The following is a 27,023-nucleotide window of genomic DNA, read 5'->3' on the forward strand; positions in this document are numbered from 1 at the left end:
TTTACCTCTAACTCAAACATAGGAAACTCAACATAGGAAAATACTAGAAAACAGGACACTTTTCTGTCTATATATACAGCATCTGTGATTTCTCCTCCATCAGTTATCCATGATATGTTTTTCACATTTTCTTTACGGAGAGTTCCTGCACCTTATTTTCTATTCTGATTTTTCATCTTAAAAAAAAATTGTGTTATTGTCTATGTGGCCTTGCATCTCTTTAGGTCAGCATTGTCTGTCTGGGACCGGGACAAAATTTGCTTAATATATACCTTGTTTTGCAACCATTCCTATATTATTGTGCTTATAGTTCAGTCCATTTAATGGAAATAGGCTGCCTTGTGAAAGCAGATGTCTGAAGATACTGTTTGTCATGGTCACATGACTTTATTGCTGTAAGGGATATCTAATCCATATTCCTCATCTCACTAATGAAGCAAGTGAGAGCCAAAGAATAGAAGACAGTTCACGAATCACACAGCGGTCTTGACCTTGGTCACCTGGTTTATGATCCAGTGTGGGTCCTGGTAGCACTCCTCTACCTGGAGCAGGTTATCACCATCAGGAAGGGTCTTGCAGGAGACAGGCATCTGAGAGGGGCTTTCCTAGCCAGCTCTTAACCTGCTTTGTAACCACAGGTACATTATTTTACTTTCTTTATCAGACATCTGGAAAATGTCACCGTGTTCTCAGGAAGAGAGAACATTTTAATTACGCTCTCAGTAGGTTTCAATAGGAATTTGTAGACGGTCTTTTGAATGCTCTGGATAGGTTTTCCAATAAGTAGAAAATAAGGTGTTCTTTCTGGTCATCACTGCCAAGTTCTCAGGCACTTAAGCATTTCCAGGTGATGTGGGAACACAGTGAAAGGGGCCCGTGCAGCGAGAAATGACTCCACACATTTCCTGAAGCCAGTGTGGTGTGCGAATCCAAAGTACCTGTGAAGCTCCTTCCACATGTCTAATTAAGTCGTTCTCTCACAGGGCCATTTAAACCAATAAACTGCAGTCACCATTCAGTTTTCCTTTATGCTACCCACAACGTTTATGTTTTTAGCTATGCATCGCAACTGAATCCAGTTTAAAATATATTAATTCTCTCAGGAAACTTCTCTGCAGAATTTGGATTTCTGCTACATCTAGTTTTTGCACCAAATTCATACTTACTATTATGTGTGTTCATTATATCTTTGGACAATTTATTTGGGGATTCATATTTTATTGACACTTTTAATAATTTGTTTTGGCTCTTTACATAATTACAGAAGACCTGGAAGCATAGGCTAATAAATAGCTTATCAATATTGTATGATACATAGAATAATATTTTGTCTCCAGACTTCATAACTGCTTTTTAGCTTTCATAGGGAGAAGGGTTACATCTCATGGTTTCATGTTGTAGGTATGAATGATGAAAACTTTCTTGGGCTAATAATAGTACTTTGAATTTTTTTCCTTTTTTTGCATTTTAGGGATGCACCTGCAGCATATGGAAATTCTGAGGTTAGGGATCGAATTAGAGCTACAGCTGCTGGCCACAGCCATAGCCACAGCAATGTGAGATCTGAGCTGCATCTGCAGCCTACACTGCAGTTCATGGCAATGCCAGATCCCTGACCCACTGAGCGAGGCCAGGGATTGAACCCACATCCTCATACTAGTTGGGTTCGTTTCCACTGTGCCACAACAGGAACTCCCAGAATTTGTATTCTTGGTAAGAGTTATTAAGCAAGGAGAATTAATGATACAGCTCAGAAGAAAGTCCTTGTGTGAAAATATAACTAGTGTCATCCTTTGCGTGGACCTGAAAAACTAGGTTCATGTTAGGGGAAGCAGGAGCTATCTAAGATCTTACTATACCCCAATATTAGGAAAGGTTAGAAAGAAATAAAAATAGCTTCCACATTTCTATTCATCAGACTTCCCTGATCAGCAACATCTTTATGGTCTTAAAGTATTACTATTGACCAAAATAAAAGCAAATACATAATTAATTCTTAGCGGCAGGTCACGTGTGATTATTTGATAGCCTTGTGATTATTCAAGCTTTGACATTGCTTTAGGAGAGAGAGAAAAGACCAGTTTGAGGATATTGTTTGCAAAGTACCCTATGCTCTTTATTTTCTTTGCAATAGGGTAGGATAGGCAATAATTACAGAGAAAAAAAATGACCAAAGACTTCACATTTTGTGCCTCTCTTCAGTCATTCTATAACATCAGGACATGATCATTCTTCACTTATGACTTTTGTGTGAACCTCCCGGCTCTTCACCCGCAGCTTGTTGACCTGGGACTCGGCAATGTCAGCCCGTTCCTCGGCCTCCTCCAGCTCGTGCTGGAGCTTGCGGAATTTAGATAGATTTGTATTGGATTGTTCCTCCTGAGAATAAAAGTGGAATTGTAAGGAATCCATACTGTGCACCGTTCTAGACACTATAGGCCTAAGGGAAGAAAGGACCTAGCATCTATGAAGTTAAAATACTCATCAGGAAAACATTAATGTCTTACTACCTCTTGGATTTTGCCTATCATTAAAATTAACTTTATGATTTATTTGAGGCTTCATGTCTCATAAATAATTGCAACTCTATTTTTGCAACCAAAACATATTAAAAGATATATACCAGGAGTAGAGGAAGAAAAAATATAAGAGCAGAGAAGAAGGCAAGGATAAAATCATGCTTGTTCATACTTGCTGGGAGATGATGACTGTTCGCTTGAGTTAGGTATTCTGTATCATTAAGGATGAATTTCTTTTTTTTTTTTTGTCTTTTTGCTATTTCTTTGGGCCGCTCCTGCGGCATATGGAGGTTCCCAGGCTAGGGGTCGAATCAGAGCTGTAGCCACTGGCCTACGCCAGAGCCACAGCAACGCGGGATCTGAGCCGCATCTGCAAACTACACCACAGCTCACGGCAACGCCGGATCCTTTAACCCACTGAGCAAGGGCAGGAACCAAACCCACAACCTCATAGTTCCTAGTTGGATTCGTTAACCACTGCGCCACGACGGGAACTCCAAGGATGAATTTCTTAATAGCATCTTTAAACTGATATAAATGTTGGGTTTTATTATATGTAATTTTGGCACATTTCAAAAAACTTTTTTTTCCTCCTGCTTTGATGAAATGATTCTATGGACAGACTCCTTAATATTAAGTAGCCCTTTCATTGTAGGAATTAAGCCTTTTTGCTCACTTAATAAAGTAAGAGTTTCAGTGACCTAGCTATAACTATACTCATGAGTAAAGTGGCCTTTAGCGTCTTCCCCTGTTCTCTCTTGGACAGGTTTTGATATGAGGGTTACGTGAGCATCTTAAAATGATTTGGAAAGCTTTCTATCTTTTCCCTTGCTCTGGAATGGCTTACATAGCTCAGGGATTATCTGTTCCTTGAAATTTTGAAACAGCTATTTGGGCTTGAGTCCATTTTCAGAAGTAATTCTGAAGTAACTTATTCAGCCAACTTAATATTTATATTCCCTTATTTACATTCTCTTATTTCTTCAAGATTTTCAAGTTTTCAAGATTTAAATTTCTTGACAAATTTATATTTTAAAATTCATCTTCTACTTATGTGGCTTGTTCTCTTTCTCATTCATAATGTGTGTTTGTATTTTCTCTCACTTTTTCCTTGATTAATCTAGTTATAAGTATATTTATTTTATTAATTATTCATAAATTACTGAAATTATAAAATTAGAAAATTCATCAATTTCTACCTTTATCTTCAACAGTACATCTTACTTTCATTACTATTATTTATAATTTCTTTATTGGACTTTCAGTTTCTTAATTTATTTTTATCTTCGGTTTATAATGAAAACATAAAGCAATGAATTGACCTCTAAGGGCAGCTTTGGCTATGTTCTAAGTTTATAAAAGTCTTGTCTTCCTTAAAATTTTATTTATAGTTAATAATTATTCAATAATTGTGTTTTTATTTCAATTTAATCCAAAAATTTTAGGCAAGTTAGTTTTTTAACATTTAAGTGCTTGGAAATTTTTGTTTGTATTTTCTCATTACTTTACAACTTTATCAGACTGTGACTAGAGAATGTGGCCTGTGTTATTTTTGCTATGAAATTTTTTGAGATTATTTTGTGGATTGAAAGTTAACTTTTTTAAAATCAAGCTGTTAATATTACAAATAATCACTAAGTAAAAAATAGTGTACAAATGTTTTAAAGAAGTACATAGTCTTCTATAAAGCAAACAGCTTATTTACTACAAGGAGTAATTAATAAATCTAATTATTTATTTATTACTTTTTCTTAACAGAGGCCTCTCTTCCCTCTACCATAAGGATACTTACAGCCTCCTCAGCTTGTCTCTTGTAAGATTTCACTTTTGCCTGAAGTTTATCTACCAAATCCTGAAGCCTGAGAATATTTTTCCGATCCTCTTCCGTCTGAAAGATTATAGAAACCATAGGGTCTTATTTCAAAAGCACGTGACTGTTATATCTTTCATGTGAGGGTTTACTGTATATGTAGAGTGCCTAGCTGATAAAAACTATTGCCACACCTGGTAGGTGAGTTCCTTCACTCTCCTCTCATGTTTGCGCAGGCCCTTGACAGCTTCAGCGTTACGCTTTTGCTCACTCTCAACCTCTCCTTCCAATTCACGCACCTGCAAATGAGTAGGCTCTTAAGAATTTTGTTCCAATAAGGCATTGGGAACAAATGGAAACAGATAGATATCAAGAGACCCACCCTGGCCTCCAGCTTCTGGATCTGCTTCTTCCCGCCCTTCAGGGCCAGCTGCTCAGCCTCATCCAGACGGTGCTGTAGGTCCTTTACTGTCTGTTCCATGTTCTTCTTCATCCGCTCCAGGTGGGCGCTGGTGTCCTGCTCCTTCTTCAGCTCCTCGGCCATCATGGCCGCCTAATTAGCAGTAAAATGAAATCAGTTGAGGGAGCTGAATAGCCCATCGGGACTGTAGCTTGACCACCCCTGCATGGCCCTCTGCTCACATCAGTGATGGCCTTCTTGGCCTTTTCTTCTGCGTTGCGAGCTTCCTGGAGAATGTCCTCCATTTCTCCTTGCATTTGGGAGATGTCTGTCTCCAGCTTCTTCTTGGTGTTGATCAGGCTGGTGTTCTGTTTTAAAGTAAGTTATACATTTTTAAAAATCCTGTTACCAGAATATTTAGTGGTAGCTATTTCTTGAAAAAATTTTCAGATAAAAATTTGCAAGTTAAGTGCCCTTTAATATTTTTTTTTGTCTTTTCTTTTTTTTTTTTTTGCTATCTCTTTGGGCCGCTCCCATGGCATATGGAGGTTCCCAGGCTAGGGGTCCAATTGGAGCTATAGCCACCGGCCCACGCCAGAGCCACAGCAACGCGGGATCCGAGCGCATCTGCAACCTACACCACAGCTCACGGCAACGCCAGATCATTAACCCACTGAGGAAGGGCAGGGACCGAACCCGCAACCTCATGGTTCCTAGTCGGATTCGCTAACCACTGTGCCACGACGGGAACTCCCCTTTAACATTTTTTAAAATGGTAGCACACATGGCTCGGATTCTGTGTTACTGTGGCTCTGGTGTAGGCCAGCGGCTACAGCTCCAATTGGACTCCTCACCTGGGAACCTCCATATGCTGTGGAAGCGGCCCAAGAAATGGCAAAAAGACAAAAAAAAAAATTTAATGGAAATGTTACAGAATATTTAGCATTTTCAAGTACATAGTTTGTAGTTAGACCTAATAACTTTATAATTGTATAGCTGCCATTTACCAGGGAGACCACTGACAAGGATAAGCTTATAACAGATGTTCAAAATTTCAATTCTCCACAGTAAAATGTCAATGTTGATAATGAGAATCAACAAAGATATTAACACAAAAGAATATGAGCAGCCTTAGAATATTTTAGGAAGTGAATCAATAATAATATATGCAAAATAAAACAGTGAAAGATTTCTCAGTAATGCAGTGAAAATCTGATAGAAGTACAAAACCTGACTGTCATATATAAAATTCAAGCTTATGTTTTGGGACATAAGCATTAACTGAAAGTGAGCTCTTTGTGCTGAAACCTACCTGGGTGTGCAGGAGCTGGACACGCTCACTGGCATCCAGGAGCTCCTGTTCTGCGACTTTCCTACTCCTCTCTGTCTGCTCCAGTGTGACCCGCAGCTCCTCAATCTCAGCCTGCAGCAGGTTGGCTCTGCGCTCCACCATGGCCAGCTGCTCCTTCAGGTCCTCTTGGCCCCTGAGAGCGTCATCCAGGTGGATCTGAGTGTCCTGTGGGATGAACGGTCATTGAGACGCCTTGTTCTCAGGGCCACAGTCACCCCAGCATCCCTGGGACCACCTCCCGAGCCCGTGTACCTTGAGGATGCCTTGGGTGTTCCTGTAGTTCCTCAGGGCCTCGGCAGCCATGCGGTTGGCGTGGTTCAGCTGGATTTCCATTTCATTGAGGTCTCCCTCCATCTTCTTCTTGAGCCTGATGGCGTCGTTTCTGCTCCGGATCTCAGCATCCAGCATGCTCTGCATGGACTCCACGACTCTGACGTGGTTCCTCTTCAGCTGGTCGATTTCCTCATCCTTCTCAGCGATTTTCCTGTCCACCTCCGACTTGACTTGGTTCAACTCCAGCTGGATGCGCAGAATCTTTCCTTCTTCGTGTTCAAGAGATGCCTTAATGACAGCAAAGGGTGACATTAGCAGGGGATGGAAGCATTTTGGAAGTTTTTCTGCCCACCTTCCACTAATTTTGTGCTGTTTATCTTTCTAGTCGATGTATATGGACAGTCCTAATTTTTTTCTGAATTTGTTTACAGTGCACATTTTGATCTATACCTCTGCTTCCTCTAAAGCAGCCTGAATCTCAGACTTTTCTTGTTCCACTTGTTTCTTTATTTTCTCCAGTTCGTGGATACGTTTCCCTCCTTCTGCAATCTGCTCCGTGAGGTCAGAAATCTCCTCTGTGGGTAGGTACAAGACAGAGATTTGATCAGACAGAGAACATAAAAGGAAGTTTCCTCCAAGGTATGAAAAGTATGGAAAGTGAAAGGAACTCACGCTGCAAGTTTTTGTTCTCTCGTTTCAAAGTTTCTAGCTGATCGAGGGACTCCTCATAGGCATTCTTCATCTTGAACAGCTCAGTGCCGAGAGAGCGGGCCTCCTTCTGGGAGGCTTCAAGCTCCGCGTGGGTTTCCTCATACTTCTGTTTCCACTCTGCCAGGATCTGGAACACCAAGAGTGGTTAGCTGCTGTGAAAGATAGAGGACAGTGGTGGAGAGCAGAGCCTGCTGCGGAAACTACCTTATCGAAGTTCCTTTGCTTTTTGTCGAGGGCCGCGCAGGCAGCGTTGGTCCTCTCCACATCGAGCATGAGGTCCTCGACCTCATTCTGGAGCCGCTGCTTCGTCTTCTCGAGGGAAGCACACTTGGCATTCACAGCTTCCACATGTTCCTCAGCTGCCTGCAGCCTCTGGGCCAGTTTCTTCCTTTAGGATAACGTATGTTTGTGGAGAGAAGTGAACCAAACAAAGAATTATGAACTATTACCACACTGAAAAGTATTGGAAGCTTCATATTAAAACTATCCATTCATTCATTCAGCAAATATAGATGAGCTCTTTTTATGAAGCAGGTGCCGAGTACACAGCAGTGAACAGGGCCAAAAAGTTCCCTGTTTCATGAAGCTTCTAAACAAGTGAGAGAGATAAACAACAGGCCAGTGAGAAAATGCATAACAACATGTTGCACCTGTAAGTGCAGTGAAGGACAATAAAATGGAGTAAGGGGTAGGCAACGATTCCAGATATTCAGGGAAGTCCTCTCTGAGGGGGTAACGTTTGGGTCAAGATCTAAAAGAAGTCAGAGTGAGCTGTGGGAAGAGTATTCCAAACACAGAGGGACCAACAGCTGCAAATCCCTGAAGCAAGAATGAGCTTGGTGCACTTGAAAAACAACAACAATTCCAATTACCTATACAATTACTTGTCATTCTTTGTTTCCTTAATTAGATTTTAGGCTAGGAGGGAGTGATGGTGTTTGCTTTTTTCATGTCTTAATCTCAGGGCCTGATAGTGCCTAGCAAATAGGAACTAATTAATTAATGCACGTTCGTGGGCTAATTCACTGAATCTCCAAAGGTTGTGTCTTTCTGATTCACTGTACAAAGTTCTCTCTGCACATTCTTGCATGTCTGCGCACATACTTGGCCTCCTCCAGCTCCTCCGTGCGCTGGATGGCGTCCGTCTCATATTTGGTCCTCCACTGGGCAACCTCTGTGTTGGCCTTGGACAGCGCCCTCTGCAGCTCGGCCTTGGATTCCTGCTCCTCCTCATACTGTTCCCGCAGCAGGTCGCAGTCGTGGCGGGAGGACTGCAGAGCGTGCGCCAGGGCATTCTTGGCCTATAGAGATAGTTACACCTTCATTTTACTGGATATTTAATGTTTAATTCTTAAGTTTCAGAGTCCTTTAAAAGTTGGTGTAAGGGACTCCAGTTAGGGTCAGGTCGTGGGAAAAAAAATGAGTCTTATGATAGTTACCTTTATCTCCTCCTCAAGTTGCCTCTTTAATTCCTCAATCTGTTGAGTAAATGCTTGTTTGCCCCTTGATAACTGAGACACCAGAGCTTCTTTTTCATCTAGCTGACGTGAAAATTCACCTGATAGGCAAAAGAGATGGCACTATTTTTCAAAGTGAAGAAAATTTTGCAAGCCCATATCAGAAATAAAGTGAAACTCCCAATACCCCCTTCCAGTGAGTGCTCATATGATTGAATTCTCTGTTGACATCTTCGTGCTTAAGGTCAAACTTGTGATTTTTATGGTAAAAAATCTGGATGAATAAATACAACTTAAATTTTATTTGTTCTCCCCATAGCTGATTCTTTCAGGGTCACATGATATTGTGCAAAACCTGCTGATGACTGGTCAGAGAAGGAAGCTAAATGTCTAATTCTACATGGTCCATGTTTTGTAAGATTTTCAAGAGACTGGGTTATCCATTGCCCTATTCAGGAATGTGGTTCACTTAGATATAGATAAAAAGAAGCTTGGCCTAAAACAGAAGCCCTGGACCCATGCTGGGGTGACCAAAGCACCCCTCCATGTGGCCAGATACTCAAGGCCTTTGCAGAGCAGAGTCTGGCCCCGTCCTATGGAGGTTTTTCTCGCCAACGCCGTCCCCAAGTGACCTTGTAAGTAGAACGAGAGTCTGAGATCTTCGTTGACTCACACATGTTCTCAGTTGCTTTTCTTAGGCTCTCACATCACCAAAGCCATTGTTTTCCACCACATCATCTCCACTTTTAGGAGATGAGAGGAGAGGAGAGCTTACCAGATTCTGTCTGCAGACGTCCCTTCTGAGCCGTCAGGTCATTGATCAGCCGCTGCTGCTCTTCCTCCTTGGATTTCAGCTCGCTCAGCTGGTCCTCCAGAGTGCGGCACATCTTCTCTAGGTTTCCCTACGAGGGAGAAAGTAGAAGGAAATGAAGCTATCATTTCTTCTAAAGCAGAACAATCTTCATGTTGACGCATAAATGCATTCTTTAATATTAACGTGATATATAAGAATTTTTCCTTATGGTTTCTGATCACTAGCCTAAGATGAAAATATTCATTGGGATTTTTTTTTTTCAAAAGCTAAGTGTGAAGCTTTGTTCACTATTCCAGACATACTTTAATTTATTGCTCTTTGCAGATAGCGCCTTTTTTACAAAGTGAAGGTTTGTGGCAACACTGTGTCAAGCAAGTCAGTGCCATTTCTCCAACAACACATACGCACTCTGTGTCTCTGCATCACGTTTTGGTAATGCTCACAGTATTTAAACTTTTTCATTATTACTTGATTTGTTGTGGTGATCTGTGATCAGAGATTTTTGATGTTACTACTGTAACTCATTGACAGCTCTGATGATGGTTAGCATATTTTAGAGATGAAGTATTTTTAGATTAAGGGATGTACCTTTTTTTGACATAATGTTATTGCACACTTAATAGATTACAGTATAGTGGAAGCCTTACTTTTATACTCACTGGGAAACCAAGAAATTTGTGTGACTTGCTTTGTTTCAATATTTACTTCATTGCAGTGGTCTGTAACTGAACCTGCATTATCTCTGAGGTCTGCCTATAATAAAAAATCTAAAGATTATATTCTTAATTTAAGATTTCTTAAGAATTGAGTGGCATATTTTCTAAAAGCAAGTTCATAAATAGTTTATTGACTTCATGTACATTTCTTTTTTTCTTTTTTTCTTTCTTTCTTTTTTTTTTGTCTTTTTGTCTTTGGAGCATATGGAGCATATGGAGGTTCCCAGGCTAGGGGTCTAATCAGATCTGTAGCCACCGGCTTACACCGCAGCCACAGCAACGCAGGATCTGAGCTGCATCTGCGACCTACACCACAGCTCACGGCAACGCTGGATCCTTAACCCACTGAGCAAGGCCAGAGATCGAACCCATGTCTCATGGATACTAGTCAGATTCATCTCCGCTGAGGCAAGATGGGAACTCTGCCTTTATCCGTACTGGATAATTGAGAATATGGTCCTATGTTCTCCAGTTGGAGAGCAAGGGAACACTGATGACCTGTGTTCAGTGCTGGTGCTGGCATTTGTTAGTGGTATGAGGAGCGCCGATGTGTCTTTGAATTTTAGTTTCTTCATATGGTTAAATGAAAATAACACAAATACTAATATCGTTCTTGCTTTACTGCCTGGATTATTGCAAAAAAAACATATGATTTGATGTGTGTAAAGTGCGCTGTATAAACCGTGATATGTACGTAAAGGATCATTGTTGTGAATAACAATTTCCCAGACTCTGTGGTACCTTGGCTTTGGAGACGGTCTCCATGTTGCTAGCAAGGTCATCAATCTCCATCTTCATCTCACTCTTCTCCTTCTCCAGCTTCTGCTTGACCCTCTGCAGGTTGTCGATCTGCTCCCCCAGCTCAGCCACACTGTCTGCGTGCTTCTTCCTCAGCGCGGCCGCTGTGGCCTCATGCTGCAGGGTGGCCTCCTCCAGGTCTCGGCGCATCTTCTGGAACTCGGCCTCGCGCTTCTTGTTCATCTCAATCTGGGCTGACGTCGCCCCTCCGGCTTCTTCCAGCCTCTCGCTGATCTCCTCCAGTTCCCGGGAGAGGTCGGAGCGCTGCTTCTCTGCTTTGGCCCTGGAGGCCCGCTCTGCCTCGATCTCCTCTTCAAGCTCCTCAATGCGGGCCTGGCAGTGGGAGAATGCCCAAAATTAGCTTCTTTATGTCATGTCTGTGCCTCTTTGAGCCAGACTGATGGAAATACGAACTTACTTGCAACTCTTTGATCTTCTTTTGCAGCTGAATGCCAAGTGCTTGTTCATCTTCAATCTTGCTTTGTAAATTGCTTATTTCAAACTCTTTCCTTTTAGAAAAGTAGAAAAAGATAACAGTTGAGTCCATTTGCAACATTAGATGCAAGTTCATAAGCAATTCTTTCCTACTTACTTTTTAAGCTTTTCATCAAGTTGCTGTTTTTCATTCTCAATGTCCATTATGGACTCTTGAGCCAACTTGAGGTCACCTTCCAGTTTCCTCTTGGCTCTCTCTAAGTCCATGCGAAGTTTCTTTTCTTGCTCCAAGGACCCTTCAAGCTAAATAGAAATAATGCTGAGTCAAAAGGGATGCTTAGCTTCCTTTTGAAGAAAATAATTTCCTTGATAATCCTAGACTTACGTCATCCACTTGCTGCTCTAGCTTGGTTTTAGCTTTGGTCAGGGTGTTGACTTTGTCCTCTTCTGCCTGCAGGTCATCCAGGGTCTGCTGGTGGGCCTCCTGGAGGGCCTTCTTCTCCTTGGTCAGCTTTGCGATGGTTTCGTCCAGGCCTGCCATCTCTTCCGTGAGGTTTTTCACCTAGAAAGGTCAAGGCGAAGATTATCTCTATTCTAAAGCAGTTTAATTAGATGGCAGATTCTCTATATGCTATGTAGAAATATGGTTCCTACCTTGTTCTCTGTGGCATGTTTCTCCTTTTCAACCTTGGCCAGTGTCAGCTCAAGGTCATCGATGTCTTTCTTCAGTTCTGAGCACTCATCCTCCAGTTTCCTCTTCTTGGCCGTCAGCTCGGCATTGATCTCTTCCTCGTCCTCAGCTCTCTCAGTCACCTCCTTGATTTTGGCCTCCAGCTGGATTTTGGTTTTGATCAGCTGGTCACATCTTTCCTCTGCATCAGCCAAGCCTTCAGCTTCCTTGAGTTGAAAACCAAATAAAAATCGGGAAGTATAAATGAAGTATTTCATAGCGTTAACAGTGTAAATCTCCACTGTTATTTCTTTGGATTAAACTTTTTTGAACAACTTGCTGTGTGTGATGCAGGACACTCCACATTGTGGAAAAAAATCAAAATGTATCAGACATTGTCCTGTTCCTTTAGAAGAGTGTATTCTTTAGTAAATTATAAAGCTTACCTCAACAAGCTACCATTGATTCGAAAGCGGTTAGTGCCATCAGAGTTTCAGAGAAGTTGTATCAGAAATGGTTTTGCGAATGAAGTTGCATTTGAGTTGGGCCTTGGGAGGTGGGTGGGATTTGCTTTTGTAGAAAAGAGTTTATTGGGGGAAGGAGCAGGAGGAGAGAAAGCATTTCAGCAGGAGAAATTCCAGATGCACTGCTCCCAAATTATTTCCCTTCGTAGCCCTGGAGGATGATCCTGGTTATGATCTCTCAATTCTCGTTGAGGCATAAAGTAATCAAGAAATTCCTAGAAACCTATGTTTCTACTTAAGAGGGTTGGGGGCAGACAGGAAATGAGAGAGAAATGGAATGTCCATTCATCAGTGAACCTCCATATCAGCCTTTGAATACATACAAGAAAAAAGTGTGCTGCACATGGCCATGTGTTGAGTACAGTGGTTCTAGGGACAAACGACGAGAATTCGGGATAAATTTGAAGGGGTGGGGACATAAAAACAGCTCTTTCTCCCTCTGTAATCTAAAAGAAGGAATTATTATACCACCCAAACTTGACAGAAGAAACCAATCTTAATCAGCAAGAAAAAACACATGATTTTGTGATGAATAAATTATACCTGACCAATTCACTTTGCTCCAAATGAAAGACGGTCTTATAAATTACATTTCAGAGTTGATGGAAACAGGCCTAAAATGACTGGTTTGGGAGTATCAGTGAGCAGGCTGGGTGGAGAAAGAGAGGGCTGGGTGTGGGCAGAGCAAGTTGGGTGCTGATGCAGCAGTCTGGGCTTGATAGGATGTGGAACTGACTATGGAGATGGCGTGGAAAGAGCACTCAGTTTTGGAGATCAATAGCAAATAATAATTCAGTAAAATTTGACGGAGAATACTGTCATTTGTCAGCCACACATAACTGATTTAAGACCCATGGACATCTAGAAGTTCAAGGCAGTTTCAGAGGGAAAAAAAATCACTTTCTCCACGCTCTCCTCTCCTTAATATTTTATCTGGGCTAGTTTCATGTGAAAATCACTTTCAAGGACTTTCTTGAAAGGGAAGAGAAGTTGTAAGCCCTCTAGTTTGATGAAATTGTATAGAATGGAAGGCAAAGGTCAGTTCTAGCTCATTGCCCTGGTTCTGGTTTGGGAGGGGGTGTTTATTGGGCGATGAGGAATATGGAATTTACTAGTACCATTGGGGGGCCTCAACCTTCTCCCTGCAGGCGGTGTCGCCCACACTCATCATGCAACTCACCGCCACTAGTGGCCAGAGTTGCTTCCTAATTAGAAGTACCCAGAATGACACTGCTACTTACAGCCTGGACTTGGAGCTGCAAGTCATTTTTTTCTTTCAACAGAGACACCATCTTTTCCTCCAGTTCCTTCCTCTTTGCCTCTGACTTGGCGAGTTCATCCTTGGTTTTCTGGAACTCCTCCTTCATGGTGGCCATCTCCTTCTCGGTCTCTGCGCTCTTGAGCAGAGGCTTGATCTTGAAGAAGAGTTTCATCCAGGGCCAGTGCTTGACGTTCATGAAGGCTCGGATGTTGTACTGGATGCAGAAGATGGACTCCCTGAAATTTAATTGATATAAGTTAGATATTGTATGGATGATGAATGAGATGAAATCTTGGCAGTGAGAGTTGGAGGTTCTGCCCCTCCAAAAGTGTTCCTTGCTTGCTTTCAGATGCACAGACGAAAGAAATTATATTTGGGGATGGTGGTCAAGGACTCATGGGTCATTCATTTCTCTGCATTATTGCTTCTCAAACTTTGATGTGCATAAGAACCATCTAAAGGTCTGGTTAAAATACTGGTGCCTGGACCCTTGCCCCAGAGATTCAGATTCAGAAGATATGAGGTCAGGCCTAAAATTTGCATTTTTAACAAGCTTGCAAGAGATGGTGATGATGTAGGCCCAAAGATCATCCTTAGAGCCACAAAAACAAAAACAAACAAAACAAAGACCACCCTTTGAGAAGTACTGCTCTCCTTGAGTGCGTCTTCCAGCTTTCCTTCGAGAACACCACTGAGGGCAGTGATGGGAGAACTAGAGCCCTGAGATATATGGGACATGGGATGAAGGGACTCGGAATTTCTTCAAGAAACTCTGATTTTATATTTCAATGCTGTATGCATTCTGTTTGCATTTTACTCTGTCATGTCATCCTATTTGCTTTAATCTAGGTTATTTTAAAAATTAATTACCTTCATATATAGCAATTAAATGCACATATGTATATATACAGTGGGTCATGACCAAACTTATTTTTCTCAATGAAATAGAATATAATAGAAAACATTAGCATAACTACAGGTAACCAAATCTGTTTCATGTAAATCATTTATATATTTACACACACATGTATGCATGGATGTACAGGTGGCAATACAAATGCATTTCTCCTTCTGGGTCCCATTCATATGTGTCCTGCAGTTTGAGAAGCCTGACTCATAGTCTTTGAACTCTGTATCAAGTTGGATCACTAGAAATCTAGGCACCTTGGTAAAATTGTATTAACTTCCTGAAAAAATTTTTTCAGATTTTTCCCTTAATATTTTAAATCATAATAATTCAATAATATAAATGATCAGATGAAGGAGTTGTTTCTTCATTTGCTATAAAACTGCTATTGAAAATACTGTGTTATGCAGTTCACTATTTCTTATTTAATGATCTACTCAATATATTCATATTACAACCAAGTGCTAGGGCAACATTTTGTCTCTGCTTTACTCACTGGCATATTTTCTTTTGTTAGATAAGACCTGCACACAGATTATCCTTCTCTTTCTCTTTTTAAAATCCAAGCATTCAGTGTATTCCATGGTGATTCCTACCTACTTTTCAAGTACATAGGTATCTTCACTGGAGTGTCAGACTCTTATTCATCCCTTCTTACTCTGGTGGTCTTATCACACCTGGGTCCTAACTGTGAGCCAGCTCACATATGCTTCCGAAGAAGGAAGATGTGAATAACTAAGCCATGTGCTTGTATACCTTCTCTCCACCATCTTCTGGTACTCCACTCTTGCCAAGAACCCTCGGCACCTGGCCTGCGTTCGGGTAATCAGCTGGGCCAGCTTGTCATCTCGCATCTCCTCTAGGAGCCCCAGGAGACCAGCTTTGAAAAAGACCTGTGTGTGGGCAGAGCTGCCGATGAGGAACTTGCCATACACTTCAAAGGGGCAGGCACAGTGTCAGGCGGGGCTTGGAGACTTACCTTGGTGTGACCAAACTTGTACTGGGTGTGGTCAATGTCAATGGACGCGAGGAGCTTCTCAGAAGCCTTCTTGCTGTCGATGTATTGTCCTTCAGGGATGGCACTTGCATTCAATACCTTATATCTGATAAAGTGAATATAGCTTTGTAAAACTTGGTTTATTAATGACGCTAGTAGTAGCTAAGCATTAAACGATCCATTAAAAAATCAGCTTGAAGGCAGTTATTATTCTTTCTTCACAGGAAGGTCATTGCATACATAGATGGTCAACCTGGTATCTCCTGTCTATTTTTATTTCATTTCACCTTCCTGCGCAGTTGCAACTTTCTGCCTCATCAGACCCTGTTCTCAGGAAAGGATTCTAAAACATGTTCACCTAATGTGTAGATGACTGATAAAGAGTAACATGTTATCCTTGCTAGATGCATCTGCTGTTAACAGCACTTACCACTACTGAGTTTTTGGAATGATTAAATGAAATCATCCAAACATATTAAGCACTTAAAAAGGATTGTTCTCCTAATTTTTGAAGTTCATGTAGACAGCCATGCGCTAAGCCAGGAGCATGGTAAATCTAGTGGAAGATCTGAGAGTGCTTAGTACGTGCTCTCTCTGCATTTTAAAGATCCTTTGAAGCTCATAACTCTTTGCTCTTTAGTGACAAATTAAAAACAACACATAGAGGCATGTTTCTCACTAAATTTTTTTGATTACACTAAATATATTTATACTAAACTTCACGATAGACCATAATTAGGGGAGTCTGACCTCTGTTTGAAGTCTGCATAAAGGATTCTGCTTGGGAAGCCCTTCCTGCAGATGCGGATGCCCTCCAGCACGCCGTTACACCTCAGCTGGTGCAGGACGAGTTCGTGCTCCATGGCCCCTGGAAAAATATGTATTTACTTCACCATAGAGTGTTTTTAAAGAGAAAGTATGGCGGTCATGCTTTGTGCTTCTGCTCTGGAACTTCTCACCAGGGGTTTTCGTCTCATTGGGGATGATGCAGCGCACAAAGTGAGGATGGGTGCTCCTCAGGTTGGTCATCAGCTTGTTCAGATTCTCCTATAAAATCGGGAAATCCTGTTATCTGGTTACACACATTTGGTGGTGTCTATAAAATCAGTGTCTAGGCTAAGTTGACTGACCTGTGTGGACCCTTAGAACCTACGGTAACACATTGGTATGTTTCTTCAGAGGTGCCACTTCTGCTTCCATACCTCTTTTTCCACTTGAGTTGGCAGAAGTTACTCATGGAAAGTGGCTGACAGCTTCTTTTCAGTGTATACAAGCACCGTCCTCCTTCCTGTCCTGGTCCCTGGCCACCCCCATACACACATTTACAAGCCTAGATGGTCACACTTTCTTCTAAACTCTGTGGTTCTCCAATAAGGAAATGCAAGCCTGAACCATATTTGGACTTATAAGCATAGCTTCCCCTTTCCAATGCTAGCAACTTTGGGGACATAAAGATTATCTCTAAGGGGAACAATCCTACCAGCTATAATTGAGAATTGATTAGATTAAGAACAAGGCTACATATTAGGTTCTTTATCAGCTAGCTGTTAGATTTTCATTAGTTTTACTGATGATGTAGCCTTTCTGAGGACATACCATTGCTTATTTCCATGACTCAACTAGTTTATGAATAGCAGAGCATTACGCTGTATAAATTTTCCTATAAAATATTTTTCATTACTTAGCTTAGCAATGAGCTAATAATGTCTGAGTAATTCAGAGCTCTTAGTTAATGTCAATCCTTTCCTAAAGGATGTATGGAGAGAAGATCTTATGATTTTAAAGACAAGTTCCCAAAGTAACAGGAGAGTGTCAGAACCAGTTTCTTGCTTACTCTGAAAAGGGCAGACACGGTCTGGAAGGAAGAACCCTTCTTCTTGCCACCTTTCTTGGTCCCACCACCGGCCTCTGGAGAAAAAATAAGAAATTTTTCTTATTTTTCAAAACTGTCATTTAAATACAGTTTTGAATCAATGGCTATTTCTTGCCTATTTGCTTATTTGTGTGCTCAAATGGAGCGTTTTTCAACACAAACAGCCTCTCTGAGCCTGAACAAGTCTTATCTGTCAACCAAGTTTATAGCCACTTTTTAGTGATTTTTTTTTCCTCCATTAAAAAATGAAGTGAAGGCCATTCACTGTATGGAAATGGACTCCTCAATATTAGGACATCTGTAGACATAATAACTTTAAAAATCATTAGTAGATGCTAGAACTGAGAGGCAGAAGTTTCTCCCTTTATTTCCTTGAATGTCTCCAGATGCTCAGCATCCAGCAGACATGGAAGAAGGAGCAAGAGGGAATCACAGAAACCGAGGCTTTATTAGATGAGCCATTGGTTGAGATGCTGAAAGTTCCTTTCTGGCCCTTTGCAGTAGGGTCTCTATCAGGCCTGGAGTGAATCACACATGTATAATCGCAATGCAACCTACTTAGTCAAAACTTGGAGGCACCGGAGTTCCCGTCGTGGCTCACCGGAAACGAATCTGACTGGTATCCATGAGGATGCAGGTTTAATCCCTGGCCTTGCTTAGTGGGTTATGGATCTGGTGTTGCTGTGGCTGTTGTGCAGACTGGCAGCTACAGCTCCAATTCAACCCCTGGCCTGGGAACCTCCATTTGCAATGGGTGTGGCTATAAAAAGACAAAAAAAAAAAAGCAAACAAACAAAAAAACTTGGAGGCACAATGATTTGGCCCTATAGCACTTCAGCCAGGGCTATGCCAGCACTAGCCTCAATCTATCATCACATTTTGTAGTATCAGGAGAAAGTGTTGGGATTTTTTGAGTGTTACCTGCTTCACCAGTTTGAGCCCCAGAGAAGAGGAAAGCTAGAGTCTTCAGTGCAGACTTCTGGTACAGCCCCACCACTGTGTCATTCAGGGGGTCCTTGTTCTTGTCCAGCCAGCCAGTAATGTTGTAGTCCACGGTGCCTGCATAGTGGATCAGGGAGAAGTGGGCCTCGGCCCTGCCCTTGACCACCTTGGGCTTCTGGAAGTTGGCCGACTTTCCAAGATGCTGTTCATAGAGCTTGTTCTTGAAGGAGGTGTCTGTGGCCTTGGGGAACATGCACTCCTCCTCCAGGATGGAGAAGATGCCCATGGGCTGGAAGCGGACCGTAACACAAAGTTACAATTCTGTCAAAGCATTTTTCTCTGTCCATAGAATTAAATAAGGTGCAATTAATAATTTAGTTGTCACAAGACAGACCTTCTCGATGAGCTCGATGCAGGCGGCCAGGTCCATCCCAAAGTCGATGAATGTCCACTCAATGCCTTCCCTCTTATACTCCTCCTGCTCCAGCACGAACATGTGGTGGTTGAAAAACTGTTGCAGTTTCTCATTGGTGAAGTTGATGCACAGCTGCTCCAGGCTGTTAAACTGAATAAACAGATGCGTTTATTTTTCTTTTAGCCAATTGAGCATTATAAAGTATAGGGTTTTGGAGTTCCCTGGTGGCTCAGTGGGTTAAGGATCTCATTAAGTGGAGTATTTCTCATAGGAGTGGAATTGCCTCTACAGTAAATGATTAGTAGCTGCCCAATCACTCTCTTTTAAATTTTAGCATATCTTTTTCATGGTGGTAATAAAAAGCTATAATATTTACAAATTTCTTATTGATATTTCCATTGCTTTACTGTGCAAAACCCTTACCAACTGACTGCCCACTCACATCAAAGATCTCAAAGCCGGCGATGTCCAAGACCCCGATGAAGTACTGCCTGGGCTGCTTGGTGTCCAGCTGCTGGTTGATGCGGGTGACCATCCACAGGAACATCTTCTCGTAGACGGCTTTGGCCAGAGCACCCACCGCATTGGTCACCTTGAAAGACAGAAGTGTATCTCTTCAGGTTAATGGAGGACTGTAAAAGGCTGGCATCACTGGCAGTGAAGTTGAATTATGCACCTACCTGCTCTACCGTCTGGCCTTTGGTGACATATTCATTGCCGACCTTGACCCTGGGGTAGCAGAGGGCTTTGAGCAGGTCAGCAGAGTTCAGACTCTGAAGGTAGGCTGCCTTGTCAGCAACTGAAAGGAAGAAAGAATAGAATGATGTTATTATGGCCCAAAGGAACCTACTTCCTCAAATTAAAAAAAAAATTAAGCTATAGGCATTTCATGCAATATTTTCAGAATATCTTTTTGCGTATTCTAGTCCTTTTTTTTCCCACTGAGTTCAAAACTTTGATTATGAGTAGTGTGCCCTAAAGAACTTCAGAAATTGTAGGAACATCTGTCTGATGCCCATGTCTTATCGAGGTATACTTTCAAATGCAGTTCTTGGTAATGAATTTGTCTTCCTAGGAAAGCTCAAGGCTCAAGGGTAAAAGGTTAGGAAAGTGATCTTCAAACAAACGTGAAATCAGGTGGATTGTTCACTTGGTACCTTCCGTGCCGTCTGGCTCTGCTTGCTCTTCACGCTGTTTTTGCTTGAATTTCAAATTTCCATAATGCATCACAGCTCCCGTGAGCTTGTAAATGGACACCTTCTCTTCATTAGTAAAGCCCAAAATATCAATAGCACTCTGCCAATACAAGCGATAGAATAATTGTTAGGTTACGATCCACACGTTTACTGTTAATAGTTCATGTTTGCATTCCTGACTTGGTGAAACTGAGGAAACTACCAGAATTGACGGGGAGCAAGGAACTCCTTAGATCGGGTGTATAGGGAGCTAGTCAATCAAAGGTCAGCACAGAGCATTCGAATTACCTCTGGGCATTCCCACTGTGGCTCAGCGTTAACAAACCCAACTAGTATCCATGAGGATGTGGATTCGATCCCTGGCCTCGCTCAGTGAGTTAAGGATCCGGCGTTGTCGTGAGCTGTGGTGTAGGTTGCAGATGTGGCTCAGATCTCGCCTTGCTGTCGCTGTGGTGTAGGCTGGCAGCTACAGTTCCAATTTGACCCCTAGCCTATGAACTTCCACATGCCACAGGTGTGGGCCTAAAGAGAAGAAAATTTAAAAAAAGAATTACCTCTGAAGATTCAAAAAGGAAACTTAAAATAGATAATGAGGATAGTAAACTTAAATTGTTATTTGAGAGGCGGTATGGATTTAACATAAGTAGATTAGGTAAATTCAGAAAGAATGGGTCTTTAAAAGACTACTAAGGGAAAATGAGATGTTGTAGGAGCACTTGCTGATCCTTTCGGTTGATTCCAGGTGGGGCATCCATACTCAGCCTTGAATCTTGTGATTTCTACTAGAAACTGAATGTTCATCTAGAGGGACCATGGCTCCAACCCCAAATAATCATTCTCATTTTCTTGTGTTCTACTTACATCTGTGGCTATCAGTTCTTCCTGATCATCAATGCTGGCTACACTGATCTCCCCTTGACTGATGAATGGGTAATCGTATGGGTTGGTGGTAATCAGAAGCATTTCTAAGTACATGGAACAAAGCGAAGGGTAAGCAGAAATATCCTCTTCATTAGCATAAGAGATTTACAGACAAACCGTAAGGCATTAGAACGGAAAAAGCCATGATGTGTTACTGCTCAATGAGAAAAGTAGTTTATGGAAGAGCATGTCACTGTGGTTCCAGTTACTGTACTTATGTATCTATCTGCAAAGATGTGTGTACAGAAAATAACTAGAACGATACTCATCCGAGTCTTCATAGTGGTTATTTCATAGTGATAGGATTTGGAGGCATTACTTTCAGTTTTCCTTTTGAATTTTTATAATGAGCCCACATAAAGTTTTACCAAACTTAAAAACCTATTTTCGAAATCAAGATAATGTATTCAATTGACAGAATACTCTCCTGGGATACTGAGTTGGACCGAGCATTGATAGGTGCTGGTGCAGTAATTCTGAAAAAGAATTATGACATTTCTTACCAATGAGTTCTGGTTTCCTGTTTGATGTGATCTGATAAAAAATGTGATAGCTCCTTTCAGCCTTAAGCTGGAAAGTAACCCTAGACTTCTCTAACAGATCTGGAAGGAAATAAATAACAGGAAAGGTATAAAAATTCGTAAGAGATGTTTTTGTTTTTGGTCATTATTATGGGTCATAAGAAACAGAATTGCTTGTAAAGGATATCCAAGCACTTACATGTTTCAATATCAGCAGAAGCCAGTTTTCCTGTAGTGCCAAAGTGGATTCTAATGAATTTACCCTTGAAAGAAAAATTAGTGTTACTACTTTGTTTTTGAATCATATCAAAATCTTTGAGCAACTCAAAACATTTGCAGTGCTAACGTTTTTAATACTAAATCTGTCCAGAGACTATTTGTTTTGGGTAGAAAAAGATATATCTCCTATTTTGTAGGTAAACTAATTTTATCTTTAATTTTAAAGTTGTGAATAATTGTGGGTAATGAAAGATAAGAACTCAGATGTAGGGTCATATGTCTTTTCTTAGACAGAACTTGGATCCATGTTGTTACATGCTCAGAGGAAAAGGAAAGAACCATGGCATGGTATGATACAATGGGAATGCGAAAGACTCAGAGAATGGAGTCACAAACATCCCATAAATTTTGACCAGTGAGCAGTGCCTATAATAGTGTGCAAGAGACTTACAAAGCGAGAGGAGTTGTCATTCCTCACGGTCTTGGCGTTGCCAAAGGCCTCCAGCAGCGGGTTGGCACTGATGATCTGATCTTCCAGAGTCCCCTGCAAAGGCAAGAGCAGTGCTCACCTGTGGGGCTCCGGGAAATTTCTTACCTGACAGTCCAGGCCGAGCTGGGCTCCTGATCCCGGCAACCTGTCTCACCTGCATTTTGCCAGAAGTAGGTTCCTCCTTCTTCTTCTCCCCAGTGACGGCAATTGTTGCAAAGTACTGGATGACACGCTTCGTGTTCACAGTCTTTCCTGCCCCGGATTCTCCGCTGTCAAATAAAAACTAAGTCAGATGAGTTCCCAAAGCTGGCAGCTATTGCAATCGTGAAAAGAAAGCAAAAGTCTACTTACGTGATCAGGATTGACTGATTCTCTCGGTCTACAGAAGAGAAATTGTAGGCAGTCAATACTGTTTTCTAGTATGTTTATAAATGGTAAGCAAATAAAATGGCATGAACTTGGTATTTTTCAGATTTAGTATTTTTCAGTAATCCCCAGGGCTTGATGGTCCCTAGGCCTACCACCTTTTCCAGTACCCCCCTCCTGTTCCTTGTGACTCCCCTGACCCCACTTGAGCATACGAACAACTGTACAGAAGCACCAGCCTCTCTCATTTTATACTCTTCACTGACTAAATACCAAAAATGGACTTGGATTTTCAGGTGGATTTAGATAACAAGTGAGTAACGTAATTATTGTAGGCCTAAGAAGTAATGAAAAACTAGGCATTAGAGATATTTTTAGTGTTTCAGAGAGGTAATAAACACAGTAAAGGTGGTATATTTGGAAGTAATCATGGCCTCAGTTATAGTTTTGGGGAAAGGTAAAAGTTCATTTTGATGTTTTATACTCTTCAATGCAGAAATCTCTAAGCCCTTTCCCCCAGGTGTCATTGCACCTTAGATTGGTCAGCTGAGATGGTGTTCTAGGAAGAAGGTTCATGGTGTTACTGTTTTAATACCAGATACTATGCTTAGGTTGGTTCTAGGCAAAGGGCAATAGCATTTACGGGACGACCTCAAAGAGTGTGCTGCGATGGGTAGAGTCTCTTTCTCCCATGGTTCTTCTCTAAAAAGATGCACATACAAAGTGTTCAACTCACCAGTCAGCATGAACTGATAGGCGTTGTCGGAGATGGAGAAGATGTGGGGCGGGGCCTCCTGGCGCTTTTTGCCTCTATAGGCCGTCACCACCTCGGGGTTGTACACCGGCAGCCACTTGTAGGGGTTGACGGTGACACAGAAGAGGCCCGAGTAGGTCTATGCAAGGGAATAAGAAAGAATAATATCCAAACACCATTCCTGTTATTTGTGCAGTTCACTTATTAAATGAGTTTTTACCACAAGGAACACTTTAAGTAAATACTCTACATTACTTCAAGGCATCAGCATGAAAACTAGTTGAAAAGTTCAACAAGATAGCAAAATCCTTGAGGCAAGGGGCTACAGTTTAGACTTCTTGTTATATCTCTTGGGATTTGTCACAGAGATTTTCACATAGCAGGAGCTGCAAAGTTGCCTTTTTAAAAAAATATAAGATTTTTTTACTGTAGTTTGGAAAATAGGCATATATTTCCTTTAAGATAGTTCAAATTTATGAGAACCTACGTACCCAACAATATGGAATAGTTAGGTGAACTATGGAAAATGTTCTCAAGATAGTATGATGCAGACATTTAGAAAGGTAAACGTGAAGGTATGCAGCAATACTGGAGAAACAGGCATAAAATACTACTGGGTTATAAAGTAACGGAACACAGATAACACAGATACGCTATGATTACATCAGGGGAATTTCCAAAATCTTTTGACGATGGAGCCGGGATAGACATCAGCCAATCAGAATGGATACTGACTCTGAATACCAGGTACATATGTGCAGGTGTTGTCCAACTGAATAGCAGCAGTGGCTAACCTATGCAGAATTGTCAACCTAACATAATAGATTAAACTAGAAAGTATTACTGAGTTCGTATTATGTGCCAGGCCTCTGCAAGGCTCTAAGAATGAGTCCTAAATGAGATGTTGTTCCTTGAGGAATTCCAGTCTGTGTAGGAGACAGATATGTAAATGAGTGATGGTTGAAAAACACTGTCAATGTTATTGCAGGGGCAGAAAGAATAGGACAGATCATCCGACTCTTCCTGGGGAAGTTGGAAAGTTTTCATCAAAGAGCCATTCCACATAGAAGGGAGCAGAACACAGAGATACAAATTGCTATTATTTGGGGGGAGTGAAAATTGGTCTTTAAAAACATAACTTTTAAGTGTTAAGACGTAAGTTCATATTTTCCCTCTGGACGTTTCTCCAGCAGGAATGGGAAGGGGGGAGTTGTAGGCATGTCGATTAGATATAAGAAGTAGCTGCTCCAATGTTCATTCAAGGTATCTGTGGCAAAGCCAGTCCATGTGGACAGTGGCCTTGCCTGCCTTTGGATGGGAAGACAAAGGATTAAATGCCCACTGTTGGGTTGTGCCTTAACAGTAGCGATCGTGAACCTTTTAACTAGTTCCACTACTAGTGAAAGCGCAAGGGTTCCCTGCACCTAACCCATTTATACTAGAGTGGGCTGGCAGTGATAAAGACCACTCACGTAGATCATCCAGGCTGAGTAACGCTCTTTGAGGTTGTACAGCACGCCCGGCTCGTGCAGGTGGGTCATCATGGCCATGTCCTCGATCTTGTCAAATTTGGGAGGGTTCATGGGGAAGACTTGGTCTTCTTTCACTGTCAAAGTCTGGGAAACAGGAAAGATAAGCATTGATGTCAATCGAGTGGCCAGACAGAAACACTCAGTAGCATGTGATCGGCTTCTGGGGCTCTACTCACCGCCCCTGCTTCCGTCTTCACTGTCACTTTCCCTCCTTCTCTGCTCTGGACAGTCCCTTTGACAAAGGATTCCTTGGGCTCCGCCACAAAGACTGATGTCTTGGCATCAAAGGGCCTATTCTGGGCCTCAATGCGCTCCTTTTCAGACTTTCGGAGGTAAGGGGCAGCCTCCCCAAATATGGCCATTTCCTGGTCAGAACTCATGGCTGCTGAACTCAGAGGTCCTAAAGGAAATGAAGCATTTCATATTAGAGATTCTGGATGGTCATCTATGTCAATACATCTCTATATGGAGGCTATTTTGTGGGCCCAGTCGGAAATTCCACCAGGCTGGTGCGCTGCATGCCCTGCTATAGTTATTGAAACAAACATAATCCAGGGACTCAGAGGCATCAGGAATCACTGTGTCTCCAACACTTTACTCAAGGCTTTCCATCCACTATCTTCTTTCATCCTTTAAGACTGATACTCTAATCAGGGAGCTGGGCTGTATCCCTGCATGCTGCTAAGGCGCTTGTGTCCTCAGGTTAGGCACTGGATCTTTCTGAACCTCAGTGTCTCCATCTTTAGAATAGTGGTTACAATATTGCCTTTCTTAAGTCACAACCCATGAGATACAGTGAAGACCTCTGAGAAGAAAAAGGTAAAATAATGACTGAGAAAGCAATTTGAACTAGTTCAGCCTACCCTTGAGATATAAAATGTCATTTATTATCATGTTAAGAGAATCCCATTTCTTGCCATATAATGTAAGAGAGCTTTATTTCCTCCTTTAGATGTTCAACCAGCAGAGTTCATGTTCAAATGGATTTTGGAGGGGGGATTATAATTTTGTTTACCCCCTTTTTTAAAATCTGGATGTTTATTCTCTCACATAACTTCTTTGCATATAAAGTCCAGTTAATCACTTCAACCCAGTTAAACTAATGGAGGATAAAAGCCACAGCAAACGTTATCCCCATTCTTCCACACTCTTCGAAGGCTCCCTTTGCTGTTCCACACTTCCTTCCAAAGGACGCAGGCTCAGGCTGCTCCATTCTGTGTTATCTGTAGGTTGCTGATGGCATCAGTACAATGAAAGGTTTGGCAGACGATGCTACGGCAGTCATTACGTGATCAGATTACTTGAACTTATTTTAATTAGCTATCCACCAGTCTTTCTCTTTAGCAATGCAGTGTGTGGTAGTGGGGCGGACTAGTTAGTGCCTTTACTATCTATGTAACAAAAACATCACAGTGTTTGGTTTCATACAGCACTCTGCATTGGGTAAGGTAAGTTTTTAAAGGTCTTTAAAGAAGTAAAGGAAGCATTTTCCTAGGTACTTCTTTTTTTATTTGTTAGATTTTGTGTTTACTAAATGAATTCTAAAAGCAGGACACATTGTTATCAGATTTGAGATTTTGAGCAAGAGAATCTTAAGGTAGATATTTTTTCCTACAAAAACAAAATAATATTCAATTGACAACTATTCCTTTGCTAAAATGTCATCCCACCAGTGCCTGAGTCCTAAATAAGACTGTGTGCATCGTTCTAAAAGGCAAGTTCTCCCTCTCCCTCTCCAGCACCTTTCCTGAAATACAGTTGTTAAGGTATTTACTGAGACAAGCACTTTCTCAAAGGTTGCTAAGTGACACAGATCCATCCCAGAGGCTCTCACATGCTCCTCCAGAGACTGGTTAGTCCAAATCTTACCTTCTTAGCAAGTGAGAAGATGCAGCCTGGAAGTGAAACAGTTCTATAAAAGAAAAGGGAAAAATACCTGATTAGTTAACCAAAACCCAAATCCCATTTGCCGCAGTACTTGCTATTGTAAACGGAAGACAACAAAATTCACGGATGTAAAACGTGCAGAATCAGAAGGAGCAGTACCCCAACCAGCAGCTGCAGCCGACACTGGGTAGCGTGGCCAGTGTCCCTCTTGAAAGTCCAGTCCTGTTCCCACTTACCTTGGAGCTTTTTAAAGCAGGACGAGTC

General features: G+C 41.6%; 1 protein-coding gene across 2 annotated transcripts; it reads right to left on the reverse strand.

Moving 5' to 3' along the window:
* Positions 1–2,089: 2,089 nt before the first annotated feature.
* MYH2 (myosin heavy chain 2) lies at positions 2,090–27,023 on the reverse strand. 2 transcript variants are annotated; one of them, XM_047757182.1, is made up of 40 exons: positions 26,996–27,023; positions 26,742–26,784; positions 25,049–25,272; positions 24,813–24,956; positions 23,323–23,479; positions 22,572–22,599; positions 22,375–22,489; positions 22,182–22,274; positions 21,711–21,774; positions 21,494–21,592; positions 20,931–21,034; positions 20,031–20,169; positions 19,554–19,672; positions 19,316–19,465; positions 18,853–19,023; positions 18,438–18,747; positions 17,478–17,551; positions 16,603–16,690; positions 16,394–16,511; positions 15,626–15,749; positions 15,403–15,539; positions 13,720–13,975; positions 11,939–12,181; positions 11,670–11,846; positions 11,442–11,587; positions 11,268–11,358; positions 10,793–11,182; positions 9,297–9,423; positions 8,504–8,622; positions 8,169–8,365; positions 7,269–7,452; positions 7,026–7,191; positions 6,804–6,928; positions 6,333–6,641; positions 6,042–6,245; positions 4,972–5,097; positions 4,712–4,882; positions 4,524–4,628; positions 4,312–4,407; positions 2,090–2,379 (listed from the first exon to the last, which is right to left on the reverse strand). In XM_047757182.1, the coding sequence occupies exons 3-40, from the start codon at positions 25,250–25,252 to the stop codon at positions 2,227–2,229; spliced, it is 5,823 nt and encodes a 1,940-aa protein (XP_047613138.1). In that variant the 5' UTR covers positions 25,253–25,272; positions 26,742–26,784; positions 26,996–27,023; the 3' UTR covers positions 2,090–2,226. The 2 variants fall into 2 exon arrangements, with proteins under 2 accessions (XP_047613138.1, XP_047613139.1); XM_047757183.1 differs by lacking the exon at positions 26,996–27,023 and adding an exon at positions 26,919–26,975.

The sequence above is a fragment of the Phacochoerus africanus genome, chromosome 14 (assembly GCF_016906955.1).
Source record: "Phacochoerus africanus isolate WHEZ1 chromosome 14, ROS_Pafr_v1, whole genome shotgun sequence".
NCBI classification, from domain to species: Eukaryota; Metazoa; Chordata; class Mammalia; order Artiodactyla; family Suidae; genus Phacochoerus; species Phacochoerus africanus.